Below are 16,297 nucleotides of genomic sequence, written 5' to 3'. Positions count from 1 at the left end.
TTCTACAGTACGGCATTCGTTCTCTGTATGTATTTGTTAATGTTTAACAAAGGGTTTAACCTGAGACCGGCCATACAAAAATTATATCAATAATATCACATCCTTACAGGGTTAGTAGTTTACAAAATAATAATCATATTTTTTTTATTTTTTTAAACGCACTGGTATCAGATTGGTACTTGGTATCAGCCGATTGGCAAGTTTTTGGAGGTTTCGGAATCGGTAAGGACAATTTTTTTTTTGGTAACATCTCTAGTTGCATTATTACATTTTATTATATTTTTATTATATATTACATCAGTTTTTATTCACAATAAAAAATATATTACATTAGTTCTTATTCACAATATATCCAAACTAATTGTCGTTATAATAAAACAGCTTGAGAGTGAAAAGACCCTACAATTTCTTTGCAAATACTTTATGACTGAGCTGTGATCCACACATATAAAAAGTAGTGTGCACACAAAAAGACAACTGACTTGTCTTATGTCTGCAACACACAAACACACATCAGAGAGGAGGTGAGACTATGAGCCAGCTGTTAATGAAAGGTTTTGTAAACAAACCACCCTGACATAAAAGCGAGCTGATTACTACTTTGGAACAAAGCGGTGATGGACTGGGTTAGCATTGCTAATACGCACACAAACGCATGCACACACACACACACACACACACACACACACACACACACACACACACACACACACACACACACACACACACACACACACACACACACACACACACACACACAAACACAAACACAGAGGGAGACTTCATACAACACCATCTCTTTGGAACACTGTGGGACATTATTATCACAGAGAACATAAATACACACACAGAGCCTGATAGAGAGGAAGAGAAAGAGAAGCAATCACACATAACAGTGCAACATAAAAGAGCAGTCTCCACAGTGTGATATTATTATCATCACTATAGTACACAAAGCTGCATACACAGGGACTAACACACACACACACACACACACACACACACACACACACACACACACACACACACACACACACACACACACACACACAAACACACGGTGCATTCACAAATTCTATTGAAGCACAGCAGGATATTATCATAATCCCCAACAGGTACGAAGCAGAACACCAATCAAGGTCACCTCTACTACCTACTGACAGGAAGAAGGGGAGGAGGAGAGCAAGAAGAAGAAAAGAACATCAAAGATCTAAACCTGTGTGTGTGTGTGTGTGTGTGTGTGTGTGTGTGTGTGTGTGTGTGTGTGTGTGTGGGTCCTGTACAGTTTCAGTCTGGGTTCAATGGTAGTTTAAGTTTTGACTTTGTCTGGGCGCCTGGGTAGCTCACCTGGTAGAGCACCCGCACATATGTAGAGGTTCACTCCTCGATGCAGCGGGTTCCACTTTGACCTGTGCCCCTTTTCTGCATGTCATTCCCCCTTTCGCTCCCTCTTCAAGTCTAAGCTGTCCTATAAAAATAAATGCCTAAAATGCCCAAAAAAACAAAAAGTTTCTACTTTGTCAATAAGTGCATGGCAAGTTCACCAGAGGCACACCACCACATTCCTCTGTGTGGTTGAAGAAAGCACAAATTAAATTGAAATTTGATCTTCCAAAACAAAAAATAGAAATGTCTAAAAAGGTCACCACACAATTTGGTATTTATTTTATGAATTTATAACCCGATATGAATTGCCTCGATAAACCACAAAATCAGTCGGTGGGAGCTAAAAACAAATCTATTGAAATGCAGATGTCTGGTAAAACAACAAGGCTTATTTTCTTTCTTCATTAAATGTTTGATGAATAATATTTTTATTGTGTTTCAGCTCTTGTTTTAACTTTTTGTAAACATGGCATTGTGCATAGTGACAGTACAGTATTTTCCAGAAAGGAAAGGTTTGTGATATGAAGAATCTAAACTTATCTTCTCTTTGTATAACTGTAGGAACAGAATATAGGTATGATAAATACACATTATTGTGAATCTAATACTTTTCCATTACTCAGTATGCAGGTCAATTGACATTGAGATAAGGCCACTTTAATTGTAACCAGAGATTGCAGTCAATATGAAATTTGCTTTGGTGTATTTTCATGTCCACCAAAGAGCCTATTTATTATGTATTCATGAATGCGAAGTGTCAATAAATAACATTATAACATGGTGTCTCTGTGTGTGTGTGTGTGTGTGTGTGTGTGTGTGTGTGTCCCTCTCTTGCTCCATCAGCAAATTTGAAGTGCACATATAGCAAGAGTGAAATTATATCGTGCAAATAATATAAAAGGGTTATAGTCCATAAAAAATGATGACACATAGTATACAGTTAACTTGAGGATGGACTTCTTTAAACCATATTCAATAATCGCAACTTCCTGAATATCTTTCTCTTAGTGCCCTATGATAAATTATCACCCTGTACACAAAAACACAAATGAACCAGCCATAAGCAAAACTGCTTAAATAATAAGCCCCCTAACACCAAGTAATGAGATTCTGTCTTTGTGTACATTTTGGGCTTGGAAGCAATGGTAAAACTGTCACAGAAAGTGACTTTTTAATCTTATAGAAACAATCACACATCAGCAGCAGTTATAGTATCTCAAATTCAGCCACAAGCATCGTTAATGTGTGAGTCTGCAAATTACCAATTTAATTTTTCTCTAATACAAAAAGAAAACCATACTATACACAACCAATTATACTATAGCGGATGATTCCCTGCTGCACTCACAGTTATGTTGTTATGTAAAGAAACCAAAAGGAGGACAATTTCTAGGCAAGCAGGGACATACACTAAAGATGAAAATCAATTCATTCCTTTCTTCTCTCGCTTTTCAGTAGAGGTGAAAATATTAGGCACTTAAATATGAAGACATTAATGCTGCCAACTGAAAGAACATCTTGGTTTCAGTAACGGACAGACAGAAAGCCAGATGCTCCTGTTGGGGAGGAGAGCTCAATTTAACAGTCATCCACACAGACACAAGTTAACATAACATCATGGGTCACTCATTGCCTAATATCAGGAGTCCCAGTCACCTCACTCACCATTACATATGCTAAAGAGTTTCCACAAAGCATCACTGTGAATCATTCACCATTGAAGCATAAACGGTTTTGGCATCTTTACTCTCACTTGGTGGGTAAGTAGACCACCAGGCCAAAGTCCATCTGGGTATTGCTTTAAAAAGGTGGATATTGCAGTTAACCGGTTGCACACAAACTCTGCATGGGGGGAACACTCGACAGTAGGATCCAACTGGACACAGACTCATATTTTTGGCTTTCTGATGTATGGAGCTGGTGTTAAAGAGAACAAAATGGCTGTTTTTCCTTCCTCCAAACATCACTATGGTAACTGACTGGAGGACTCTTTAAGCAGAGTCCTACTCAGTGCAATTCATTTTATTTATATGTTCATGTGAGCACAGGAATTGTATATGGCCTCCTCTCCTGGAAACAGTGTTTTTGTGCGTTTGTCCTACCTCCAGAGATCTCGTTGGCATCCTCAGGAGGTACAACTGGCTCAGTCAGCCTCTCGGGCTCAGTCTTGTCTACTCCATCACTCTCACCTCTTTCAGCTGCAGCAGATAAAACAGATTGATCACAAGGTAGCAGAGAGGAGAGGAGAGGAGAGGAGAGGAGAGGAGAGGAGAGGAGAGGAGAGGAGAGGAGAGGAGAGGAGAGGATTTTTCAAAGTCACTTTATTGGACCATTTTCAGAGAAGATTCACAATCATAGAAATCAAAAACAAAAAACAAGACAAAGAAAAGGAGGAGAGGAGAGGAGGAAACAAGGACAAAGATCAAAAGTAGTGTTGTCGTAGTATACACACTCTAGTGTCAAGTAAAATAGAAAGCAGAGTAGAGTAATGAAGACCATAACACTGTACAGTACAGACTAGAATAGCAACAGTAGAAAAGAACAGAGTATGTGGGAGCTACACATTACAGTACAGCAATGGAATAGAACAAAAGCAAAGAAGTAACATTCATGAACACACCTTTATGTCTGCCCTGAAGAGGTCTGCTCTGCTCACTGCCACTGACACTGATGACACTGACAGTGTAGTCCTTAGAGGGGTTGTAGTCTGTTATCAACACCTTTGTGTCAGATTTAGATATTATGATTTCCCTCTGCTGACCACCTGACAGAGAGAGAGAGAGAGAGAGAGAGAGAGAGAGAGAGAGAGAGAGAGAAGAAGAAGAGGCAGAAGGGCAAAGGTTAGACTCATGGATATTTTGATTCAGTGTTTTTCCATTTCTTGTTGCTATATTCAGTAGCTTGGAAGCAAAATATTAGTATTCTCATTGTCGAGCCAATATGAACTTAATTCGGCAAAAGAGCTGATTAACATTCTCCATTCTGAAGAAAGGCAAACATTACGTTCAAGGTTGAAATGTTTTATTTTATAGTGGATAGATTGGGTCACGTCTTTGTGAAGAGCATATATCTTGGCTAAAATTAGAAAAAAAACCTCCAAAACCAAGACATTTTGTGGTCCAAAGTTAATTCTGTTTTTGATGTTGTTGTTATTTCTAGAGCTAGTGGGTGGGTGCATCTTAGAGAGGGAGAGAGATTAATGGTTAGACCTAGTTTTAGGTTTTGACATTAGGAAAATACAATTTATCTCTGAAATAAATTGTGGGTCCTCACAATGAAACAAGTGTGTGTGTGTGTGTGTGTGTGTGTGTGTGTGTGTGTGTGTGTGTGTGTGTATGTGCTTCTGTCCTATCCTTCTCTCCTTAGCAGTTAATCCCCATCAGGCCAACAGGTCACATTATCACCCCATTTTAATTTTGACCCTGCAATCAATGCAGCCATCAACGAGTGTGTGTGTGTGTGTGTGTGTGTGTGTGTGTGTGTGTGTGTGTGTGTGTGTGTGTGTGTGTGTGTGTGTGTGTGTGTGTTTCCTCAGCTCTTCTGTCCCTTGTGCCTGCAGAGTGATGACTACAGTAATGACACCTCTAGGGGAAGAGCGATAAATCCTACTGAAGGTGACAGCAGGTCAGGTGAGGTAAGTGCATGGATCAGTGTTCACACCACAAACTGGCAGTGTTTTCACTATATACATTTCTTAGCGGCGGTCCGCCACTAATAGATTGTTGCTGCCGCTCCTTCAGCGTTTCATGAAATGCCATGAAGTCTGCAGAGCTGTTTGCTTCACTGAACTCAAGCGAACGGCCATCTGCTCTCTCAGTGACTGGGGTCATCACTCGTAAAGTAATGGCAACCAAATAAACAACAGCGCAAATCTTTTCAGGCAGAGTGACAAACAGCAGCTATTTACCATGAAAACCGCTCGCACGCGGGTCCTGTGAAATATGAAAGTTACAGTAGCTTGAAAAATAGCATTATAGGCACTGGCAAATTTACTGTTTATCAGACCCCAGATGAGACAAGAAGCTAACGTTAACGAACGCTGCGGTCTCTCTGCCTTTGTCTCCCTCCTGCAGGAGATGTAGTATTACCCCAACACGCAGTATTAACGTTACCGTTTAAAACTTTTTCCAGGTTAGTGGGGAATCTTGGGATGTTGCGGAGGAAGGTCTGGCTAATCCACACAACATTCCGGGATAAGAGAAAAATGTGCTCTGGCATTTCTTTAAACCAATGACAATCGTCGTGGGTGCCGCTAAGCCGGACGGAGCAACGGTGCCCGTGCAAAACAGCCTCGGGAAGGAACTTGTTTTGGTGAAACATATGTAGGTTCAAAGGTTGTTTTAGTTGTGCAAGAGAAAACTCAGATTGGACAGATAGTCTAGCTAGCTGTCTCCTGCAGAGATGTGAGGAGCAGTTAACCATAGTCCTCATCAATCGACCGGAGCTTAAAATGCCAACACAAAGAAAGTAGATGGTGAGGTACATCGGCCGAAAATTAGGGACATCCGGCGGAACCTCTGGAGGCACTGAAACAATCCCGTAAATGAAACGTCTTGGATGTAGACTAGCGGGGATGCATATCGCTCAAAACCAACATAAAAAAAAATTCCCATAGCATTTTGTTTTGTTGGTAAACTGTATGTAAAATGAGCGGTGACATTTAATCATCTGTTTCACATTTCTTCGGGTGGCGTCTATTTGCTGGATTCTTCCTTAGCGGTAGTTAACTAGCAAATAAGCCCACTGACGGATAAAGGATGGACGGACTGAAGGATTAAACAAATGAGATACAAGATTTTAATTAGTGAGCTTTAGATGTGAACTTTGGACAGATTCAGGCTGTTTCCCTCTGCTTTCAGTTTTTATGCTAAGCGTATCGACTCCAGGACCGGGTTACATACTTAGTGTGCAGACATGAGCAGCGTCTTTTTATCTAACTCCTGTCAAGAAAACAAACATATTTTCCAAAAATGTTGAACTATTCCTTTAAATTAGTTAAAAGTCTTAGAACTTTGCTTTCCAAAGACTTACGTTCATACAAAGTAAATGTTGATCAGATTTGTTTCCATGATATCGAAAACAGCTTGCAGTTAATGGAATGACTCAATTGTGGAAAACCCATTAAAATCATCATCTCTCCATATTAAGTTTAATTAAGTACATTTTGGAAGATTATGAACAACTGATGCTTGACTTGTTCTTAAAAATGTTGTCACATTCTAACCCAGAATAAATACAGTATACAAAGTTGGCTGGAATATCATGACATCACAAATGCAAAACAGGCCTGATGGTACATTCCTCAAAAAGCACAGACATCCATGTTGATTTTCTTTATAGTGTCCAAAATACAATGCATTTAAGCAAAAAATATTGCATACAAATGCTACAACTAAAATTCAGACAAATACCAACATCTATAACACACACACAAGTACACAACGTGGCATATACAGAGAAAGAATAATAATAAAAACCTGCATAACTCAACTTTATAACACTACCCATGCAGTCTTCGTCTTTTTTGTCTTGCTGAAAATATCTCAGACCTCATCCGACATTAAATATCATTGTTTCAGTTACACCATCAGTCTCTCTGTTTTCTTTAACTCTTAGAGTCAAACATTAATGATATCTAATGAGCTTTGCCCTTATAAAACATTTCAAATTTTGATATATTGGCATAATAGCTAAATACTTTTCAAGCATCCTTCCAGTAGTCAATTAGTCTCGCATTGGCAGGTAGGTTAGCATTAGCAGCCATGGGAGTGACTCTTAAATCACTTGTTGCCTGTGGAGGTGGGGCGGTTAACCAGACGCACATTTGACAAAACAACCTGTTTGTTGTCATCCTTTAATTCGTTTCTCTTGTAATACCGATGATACTTTTTGAAAACAACAAATGAAACATAAATCTCACCTTTGTGTCGCTTGTCAAAGTTTGTTTCAGAGTGTGGGATGGGCTCATTGTTGCCCCTTGTGGTCGATATGGGGAGAACCACTACTTGGGTGTTTTTTGCCCGTCGGCCACAGGAGGAAGTATTGAGCCCATTACAGTTTGGCGAACCACAGCGAAGCGAAGAATATGCCGCAACCGTTCTCTTAAAGCAGAACTAGATAACTTTTCCTGCTTCGGTCCCCCTACAGGTTGGATGTGGAATTGTCCATTACATTACATTGTCCAGTTCATTAGAACTACAGATCCGCTACCCGATCTGGCAAACATGCATAATGTAATGGATAATTCTGCTTTCAAACTGTAGGGGGACTGAAGCGAGAAAAGATCTCTAGTGTTGCTTTAATACATCCATGACTGGGACAAGCGACACAAAGGTCTATCCTTTCCGTCTTTTTCAGTTTATAAGAGTTTGGCAAATGTACGTATGGTTAACCACCCCACCTTCATTAAATAGCAACGCACAGCCGCTTCCTTCCCGCTTTACTATGGGACATTCCGGGACGTGATATTACGAATCCCACTATGGCCACGCCAAGACGCGCCCTTCAATAGCATTTATTGGCCAGGCATCCATGCTTATGCAAGGTAACGTAACCCCATTTGTTCAGGTCCTATCCCCTGCCCAATTGGCTACCCTAACCTTAACCACTCAAGGTCAAATGCCTAACCCCGACCAATCGACCAGTACTGGGATTTGTAATATAGCTTCCTGGCATGGATCTCCGGGACAGTGGACAGTGACTGTAAAAAATAGGGCAGTGGATAAAACGAATGGGGCTACCTGTTGTGCAGCTTTCCGAACTGTCTGCTTCATTTGTTACAGTAGGCTACCTGAACCTTAAGTCCCATCTTTTTTTTCTTGATCTTTAACGTTACATAATTAGCCTACCGACGACAGCCTCTTCAAGCCTTAAACAAGACTCAGCCTCCAAGGTTAATCTCCCGTTGACTGCATTTTACGTTACTAGTTGATGGGTAAATGAGATTATTTCAGAAAGTAAAAATAGAAATCTGGCACTGATAAATACACAAATATGCAAGTAGGCCTACACACAGACACAACCTACACTATCTGAATTTCAAAATTGCTGGCAGCCTGTTGAACAGACTTCCGTAAGTGCTTATTTTATTTGAATTCATGCACTGTCAGAGAATAAAGCCACTGGACAAAGAAGCACAGGCTAAAGTTAAACACATTTCAATGCAATAAGATTTAGGTGACATTATCCACAAGGATACAAGGTGATAATGGGGGAAATTGACTGGACAATGTTTTAAAGAATATATTTAAAAAAAAACTGCACTTTAAGTTGCTCTCTTTTTTTAGGAGAAAAGGGATATTATGTTGAGTCAAAAGGTTAGCTGCCACTCTGACAGCTGCTTTTGTGATCTAAAATGGTGTTTTATTCTCAACAAAAGGACTTCAGCCAATGTTAACAAGCTTTAAGGTGTCGTTCACCTCATCTGACGGGACATCAGGACACAGGACAGGTATTTATGTCCTCATCCTCCTTTTTTATCAAAGAAGGCTTTATTACCCACATAGTGTGTGGACATTGTGAAAGTCAAATTTTTAACTGCATGTGCTGGATGCCAGTGAGCTACTGCTGCTCCTTTCCCTGAGAGGAAGTGGCCATAAATTTCAGTTTTTGTTCTCTTTTCAGCTGTTGGAGGCAGCAAAAAATTGTCAGACGAGGCGTTTCTCGCAAAGGGTTGTTGAGTTTTATAATACAGAGTGCTTATTCAGTTCTACTTATTATTTTCTACAATGGTTGTGAAAGAATCTTCTACAGTGTTCAGCACAGCAAGGTATAAGGAATTGATGTGAAGGTAGGTGCACATTGTGGTGGTAATTACATGATGAAGGAGACATCAATGGTAATTAGGGTGATTACTGACTGCTCTGTGCATGCCCAGAAAGAGACGAGGTCATGCCCTGTGTCAGTACAATGATCGACTGCTGACAGGTGCAGGGTAAAAGTAGGATGTCAGGCGTCAATCATGCCCACAACTCCATACAATGATAATGCAGCTTAATGCTGAATGAATGACTATGGCTGCCGTTGTCTGTCATCTGTCCTGAACTGAACTCCATCATGACTCGGAGTATGTCCTATTGCCTTGTGTACCTATCAGTCCCTTTTTCAAATCTGCTGACAGGCGCCACATTCGCAGCAAAAACATTGCTTTGTCTCAAACTTGGCAGAGGTACAGGGCGAACTTTGAGTCCTCCACATCTCTCAAATATGATCCCATCAAAGGAGCTTTGAGTAAATTACATAATCCTTCCTGACAGACAGAAAATCTAAGTCATAATGGGATCCTTCCCCCCCAAAATTTAAAAGTTAAGTCCCACTTCTTTGGCATAGAAGTGTGTGTGTGTGTGTGTGTGTGTGTGTGTGTGTGTGTGTGTGTGTGTGTGTGTGTGTGTGTGTGTGTGTGTGTGTCTAAGGCAAAATTACCCTACCTGGTGTACTGTTGTAGAGGAATAGATAGCTGTCAAAGTCTCCTTTGGGCTCTTTCCAGGAAACAAGGAGTTTGTTTGAGCTCAGCACTTTGAAACGCAGCCTCCTCGGAGCTGGAACTGAAAAACAATTAACAACATTTACTTTAAATCTGCTTCAATAAAGCTAGGAAATGATTGGAAATAAAACTGAAAAATGTTGATGAATGAAAATGATTAATCAAAAAGATGTGTTAACTGTGGTTAGGGTTAGACCCAAAAACAACCACCAAGACCAAAAGATTCACCCCAAAACGCCACAAATCAAAATGACTTAAAAGGAAATGTATAAATAGATGGACAGAAGGACAGAGAGAGGGCTGAGTGAATTTCAATTTTGAAGTTCCTGAATCCATGAGAGCAATACATAAAGCAAGTCAGCATGCAGCTCAGCTTCAGCTCAAAACAGCATGAAAAAGGTTTTTAAAAAAAGGCACAGATTTACAAGAAACTATTTCCAGTCAAATTCTCTTTATAAGATACATTTCAAGGACAAGTGATGTAAGGAGGGATGATTTAAATTTCTGTCAGACACGGGTGAAGAAAAGTAGAAAAAAAGGCAGTTCTTGTCTGTGCCAATACATGAAAGTACATTTCTGATTTATTAATATCATTGAAAAATTATTGGTTTACAGTAGCATCAGCAGCAGCTTGCTATAGAGCTCAACAGTGAACGCCCGCTTTTTTTAACTGCTCTGGTTCCGGAAGTGATTTTCCCTTTGACGTTTCAGAAAATGCTTAGGCCCTATATAAATAGTTTTAAGCCAGGAACCAAGCCAACCAGCTACAAGATGATTCATCGTGAAAATGGAAAAAGGCAAAGGTATAAGACTGTGTACAGCATCATAGACTTCAGTGGTAGCACTCACTAGCCGTTTACAGGCGCGGTAAACATTGGTAACAGCGAGCTCTACCAATCGGAGACGTCGCTGTTACGCTTAGGTTTTTGAGTTGTGTAGTACTTCTCCATGACATTAAAACAAGGTTGATTACATACGGACTTGTGGCGTCTACAGGATTATAAACCATTGTTTCACAATCTGGTAGCTCAGGGTAAGTCTAACTTGGATGGTTTAGACATTATGGCTAAAGCCGCCTACACACGGTCTGTGCAGAGAGGCAAGTATACGCACAGGTATACGTTCTGGAATTGGTGGCACCTTGTAAGGTCAGCGGCAACAAGGTCAAAGTTTAAATAATTTGAACTTTGAGCGCAGCGCTCTGCTGCAATTGCGAGTGGTGCACGACGCCAAGGGTAGCACTCCACCTAGTTGGGCAGTCCGCTCTCCCCATAGGAAAACAATGGCTTAAAGTGATGGTTCGGAGTTGTTATAACCTTAGATGGTTAATAATGCACCTACACTTTGAACGGTTAACGGACTTTACTTAACGTCTGCAGCAGCCCACATACACAGGTAGGAACCATGGATGTATTAGGGTAGGAACACACAGGAGCAGCCCATCTCAACAGGGCGGGGTAACCTTCTTAAAGTGCCTCGGGGGGAACCTGGGTTAATTAATAAAGGTTCCGGGGTGCAGTACCCTTAAACACAGCGACACAGTTTCAGTCTGTAACACTTCTCCCCCTTTAAGTGAAAACATAATGTAAACAAATACAACTATGCAACTCAGGTCCCCTTTATAAACTCATGTACGTAAATATTTTCTGTCACGTTACGACCTTTTCCTAACTTACAGAAATGTGTCTTGCATAATATTTTTAAAACAATCTTAAACAACAATCTACCAAATGCTTTGTGCTTTAATACCTTAACATTTAACATTTTGTTCTAGCTTTTGGACCGTTTAACATGTCAGTCTATCTGGAGGCTTGTGCTGCCTCTTAGATCTCCTCAGTCCCACTGTGGGACCAACAGGTCCTGTAGCAGGTTGTGTACTCCCAGCCAAGTTTGGTGTACAGACAGGCTGGTCAACCTGTACAGACTCACTTTGCACAGACAGTCCATCAGTTTGCTGTGGTGCTACTGGCACCTCAAAATCAGCCGCAGAGCTGTCCACGCTGTCCTTGCGTGTAACACTCTGAGGCCTCTCTCCTTCAGCCCCACGACGAGCACGCAGGTGATCCTGGTGCCTGCGGATCTGCCGTCCATCCAACAAGTCCACCGTGAAGGACACCGGTTTCGTCTGGCGGCTGATGAGTCCTGGCAGCCAGGGAGGACCTTGAGCAAAGTTCTTGACAAACACACAGTCCCCAGGCTTAAAAAGCCTCTCTTTAGCATGTTGGTCTTGCCTCCCTTTCTGCTCTTCCTGCGAACGGACAAATCTCGCTGCGACGTCTGGGTGGAGCAGATCCAGATGAGATTTGGACTTTCTCCCCATTAACATTTCTGCTGGGGAGACGCCTGTGGTTGTGTGGGGAGTGATCCTATATTGGAACAAGAAGCGGGAAAGCTTAGTTTCTAGTGTATGTCCTGACATCTTTCGTAGACCATCTTTCAGGGTCTCAACGGCTCGTGCTAAGCCATTGGAGGCCGGATGATAGGGAGCCGTGCGGACATGTCGGATACCATTTTTCTCCATGAACTCCTGGAACAACTCACTGGTGAAAGTGGAACCGTTGTCTGTCAACAGTATCTGGCAACCTGTGAGTAGCAAAGATGCTCCTGAGCTTTTCTATGGTGACTGAGGCAGTAATGTTTGAAAAGATTGGTTTGGTGTGTCTGGAAGAGGGAGTCGGCTAAAGGCATCAGCATTGGCATTTTCGCTGCCCGCCTTGTACTCTATTTTGTACTGATACGCTGAGAGGGTTAGTGCCCAGCACTGTACTCTTACTGAAGCCATGGGCGGGATGCCTTTTGACTCACTGAACAGACCCATAAGGGGCTTATGGTCTGTATAGATGGTAAAGGGACGACCATACAGGTACTGGTGAAACCGTTTTACAGCAAAAACCACAGCTAGTCCCTCTTTCTCTAACTGTAAGTACCCTTTTTCTGCTGAAATGAGAGTGCATGACACATATCCAATCGGCTTTTCAGAGTTGTCCTCCATCTGGTGCGAAAGGACCGCCCCCACACAATAGGGCAAAGTGTCACAGGACAGGATGACATCCCTGTCTGGATCAAAGTGCACCAGCAGTCGATCAGAGTGTAACAGTTTTTTTACCTGCTGGAATGCTGCTTCTTGTGCTTGCTGCCACTTCCATGAGCTGTCTTTATGCAGTAGCTGATAGAGGGGGGCCAGTACAGTGGAGAGGTCAGGTAAGAATTTGCCATAGTAGTTCATTAAGCCCAAGAACGACCTGAGTTCTGCCACATTCTTTGGACTTGGAGCCTCCTTTACTGCCCTCACCTTCTCTTCCACAGGAGACAGACCCTGAGCCGTAATTCTGTGGCCCGGATAGGTGACACTTGGAGCTTGGAAAACACACTTACTGAGCTTCAACCGCAGCCCGGCTTCTGCCATCCTCTCCAACACCTGGCCCAAGTTACTCAGATGCTCCTCCTCTGTTTTCCCGGTGACCAAAATGTCATCCAAGTAGACTGCCACATGGGGAATGTTTTGGAGCAGATTGTCCATGGTGCGTTGAAAGCCGGACTGGATGCAACGCCAAATACCAGGCGGTTATACTTGAACAACCCTTTGTGGGTGTTGATGGTAACATACTGTTTGGATTTCTCGTCCAACAGCAGCTGCTGGTACGCATGACTCATGTCCAGTTTTGTGAATGTTTTTCCACCTGCCAGAGTAGCAAACAGGTCCTCCACCCGTGGCAGAGGGTAGGTATCGAGCTGTGAGGCCTGGTTTGCCGTCAGTCTCCACAGATGCGTACCTTACCATCATCTTTCAAAACTGGCACGATCGGGGCTGCTCAGTCTGAAAACTCAATAGGCTCAATGACACTTAGCTGCTGGAGCCTCTCCAGCTCTGCCTCCACCTTGGCTTTATTGGCATATGGCACTGGGCGAGGTCTGAAGAAACGTGGTTGTGCGTTGGGGTCTAAGCTATCGCGCGAGATCCTGCAAGATCACGCACAGAGGACAACATCTATTGCCAGAAGAGACTACTGGTAAAGAAGAATCAAGAAGCGAGTGAACAGCAGAAGCAGCTACTGCAGCACAGTTGTATATATCCCGGCTGCGGTTTAACAGCAATAGATGTTGTGCTCTGTGTGCGATCTTATGGGATCTTGCGCGGTAGCAGCCAAGAGGAGTATCCATCAGGCAAGTGTTATTTAAATATACTTCTGGTGTAGTTACAAACTTTCTAATGCCTCGTTTTATAAGTACAGAAACTATTTGTACTACTGTAGAAGTTTGGTATCATTCCGGGCATTATTAGTGGGGTAATTTATGAGATACAAACGTGGATCCATTAGCGCCTGCACTAAGCTAACCAGCTGATAACGCTAACTCGACCAACGTTATAACAAGGGAAAAAAGCTTATGGCGGGTTGTTGGGCTCGAGGTCAAGGTGCAAAGCAGCCAAGGGTGAAATTACTCCGAACCATCACTTTAATAATCAAAATCTTTATGGAGAAAATTAATGTGATTTTTACTTCCGGAATCACACTGTTGAGCTCTATACTTAACAGCCATCTGTCAATAAAAAACAGATCTGCAGTGGCCTGTTAAAAATGGTGACAGCAGCCATTCTCTGCATGAATCTGGATGCGTGCCTGTGTGTGTGGCTTCTTACAAACACAACAAACACACTTAAGACAGCATATTTTGAAGAAAAAAAAGGTGGTAGAAAAGCAGAAGAGAATTTTACTGTTTTTAATCAAAGAAATAGACAACTGAAGAAAAAAATGGACATCAGCAAGACGGAAATGTAAGTATTATGGAATGCTACAAATTCACCTCAGAAGAAAACAAAAGTTGCTGACATAACCTTTATGTCTGTGGCACATATCACCATTTCACTGTTTTGCTATATCATCGTATGTTAGTTTACATACAAAGTATTCACCACAAACCAATGGTTTTTAATATGTATTTCTACAAAGTTTCTATAAATGAGTAGACACTTTCATCCATAAAGCTGATGACTGCCAATGTAAAGTCACTTTACCTGTCACCACTCTTTAAAAACATGTTGAGGATAGTGTTTGTAGTCTTTGTACTGTGTTAATAAAAAATAAACTGAATAGTTTCTATTATAGTTTATTCATTAACTAAATCACAGTTTTCATTTAGAGCTCTTAAAATGCTCTTAAAAGAAGAATTCTAAAGTAGTTCTGACTCAAATTCACACAACAATGTGTTGGTTGACACAAAAATTAACTTTGCAGCAAGCTGTATTTAAAGAACCAGAGTTTAACCTTTAACTACTCTGTGTCTGGAGGAGGGAAAAAGGAGCTACAATTTAAAAGGCCAAAGAATCCCTTTGAGCTGTAAGTGTAATAAACTTTTGAAGGACCCTTCACATTAACTGCTGACCCATTGGCGATTCTACAACCTACACAAATTGATGCTGATCTGTCAGTTAATAGCATGTGATGAATGTTTGTAGAGTGCTGCCATGTAAAGACTGTACTTCAGCCATTATGGAGAAAATGCAGAGAAACAAATGGGTGATATGATGTTGACAAACCTGAGCTGTACTGTGCAGGATTTTCACTCGCTGATGAGAACAGACCTCCATCTTTCTCAATGGAAAATCCCAATCAGGCCATAATCACGGAGCACAGTATTTTCCATATTGCACTACTGTTATTTTATAAGCAGAACATTCAGAAATGGCTGTTTGAGTTGGTCCATTTGTCCATCCATCCAGGGAGTTTAATGGTTGGACAAAATGAATCAAATTAGGTCAACGTGGGTTCAAAAATATAAAAAATGTTAACCCACATTTTAACAACTGTAGATTTAGTTAACTTTTACTTTTGTTTTTATTTTTATTTTTAGATTATTTTTTGGGCAATTTAGCTTTTAATTGATAGGACAGTTGTAGACAGTAAAGGGGACAGAGAGGGGGGTGACATGCAGCAAAGGGCTGCATGTCGGAGTTAAACCCTGGGCCGCTGCGGTAAGGACTGAGCCCTGGTACAATTTAGTTTACTTTTAGTATAATAAATATGCTAGTCTATAATCTAATGTATATTGACTACAATATGTAAAATCAATTATCAAAGTAAAGAGAATAGTTCCAAGAAAAATAATTTCAGCCCTGACTTTCTTTCCAAACATCCTTAATATTTTAGTCATGGTATTATCTCACAAGTTAAAGTCAAATCCCATTAAAGGAGCCCAAATAACAGAACCAAGTCTCAACTTTTTAAACTTTTCATCACCAGATCTTATGTGGCTGTTTGTTCGTTTTTGAGAGACACAGTGCAGCACTTCACAGTTTAGCATTTTGCTCACGCCTTCACACCGCGCAACCTATGAAATACTCAGAATCCATAGGATGAAACGGTATAATTACACCACACAATACGGATCTATGAATAATTTAAGTCTGTGATCGAGCTGGTAGATTATCAC

The 16,297-nt window shown here is 41.2% G+C and overlaps 1 protein-coding gene across 2 annotated transcripts in view; it reads right to left on the bottom strand.

The window, feature by feature from the left end:
• The window catches only part of col14a1a (collagen, type XIV, alpha 1a), a 131,978-nt gene that overhangs the window by 106,622 nt on the left and 9,059 nt on the right, over positions 1-16,297 (bottom strand). For both annotated transcript variants that reach the window (XM_028581088.1, XM_028581090.1), the window contains exons 3-5: positions 9,813-9,929; positions 4,007-4,150; positions 3,489-3,584 (exon numbers count right to left, since the gene is read on the bottom strand). In XM_028581088.1, the coding sequence (XP_028436889.1) occupies positions 3,489-3,584; positions 4,007-4,150; positions 9,813-9,929 (357 nt within the window). The remainder of the gene's footprint in view (positions 1-3,488; positions 3,585-4,006; positions 4,151-9,812; positions 9,930-16,297) is intronic.

This window comes from Perca flavescens, chromosome 6 (genome assembly GCF_004354835.1).
Source record: "Perca flavescens isolate YP-PL-M2 chromosome 6, PFLA_1.0, whole genome shotgun sequence".
In the NCBI taxonomy this organism is placed as follows: Eukaryota; Metazoa; Chordata; class Actinopteri; order Perciformes; family Percidae; genus Perca; species Perca flavescens.
Note: the sequence above shows the minus strand (reverse complement) of the source record. Positions and strands in the feature narration are given on the sequence as shown.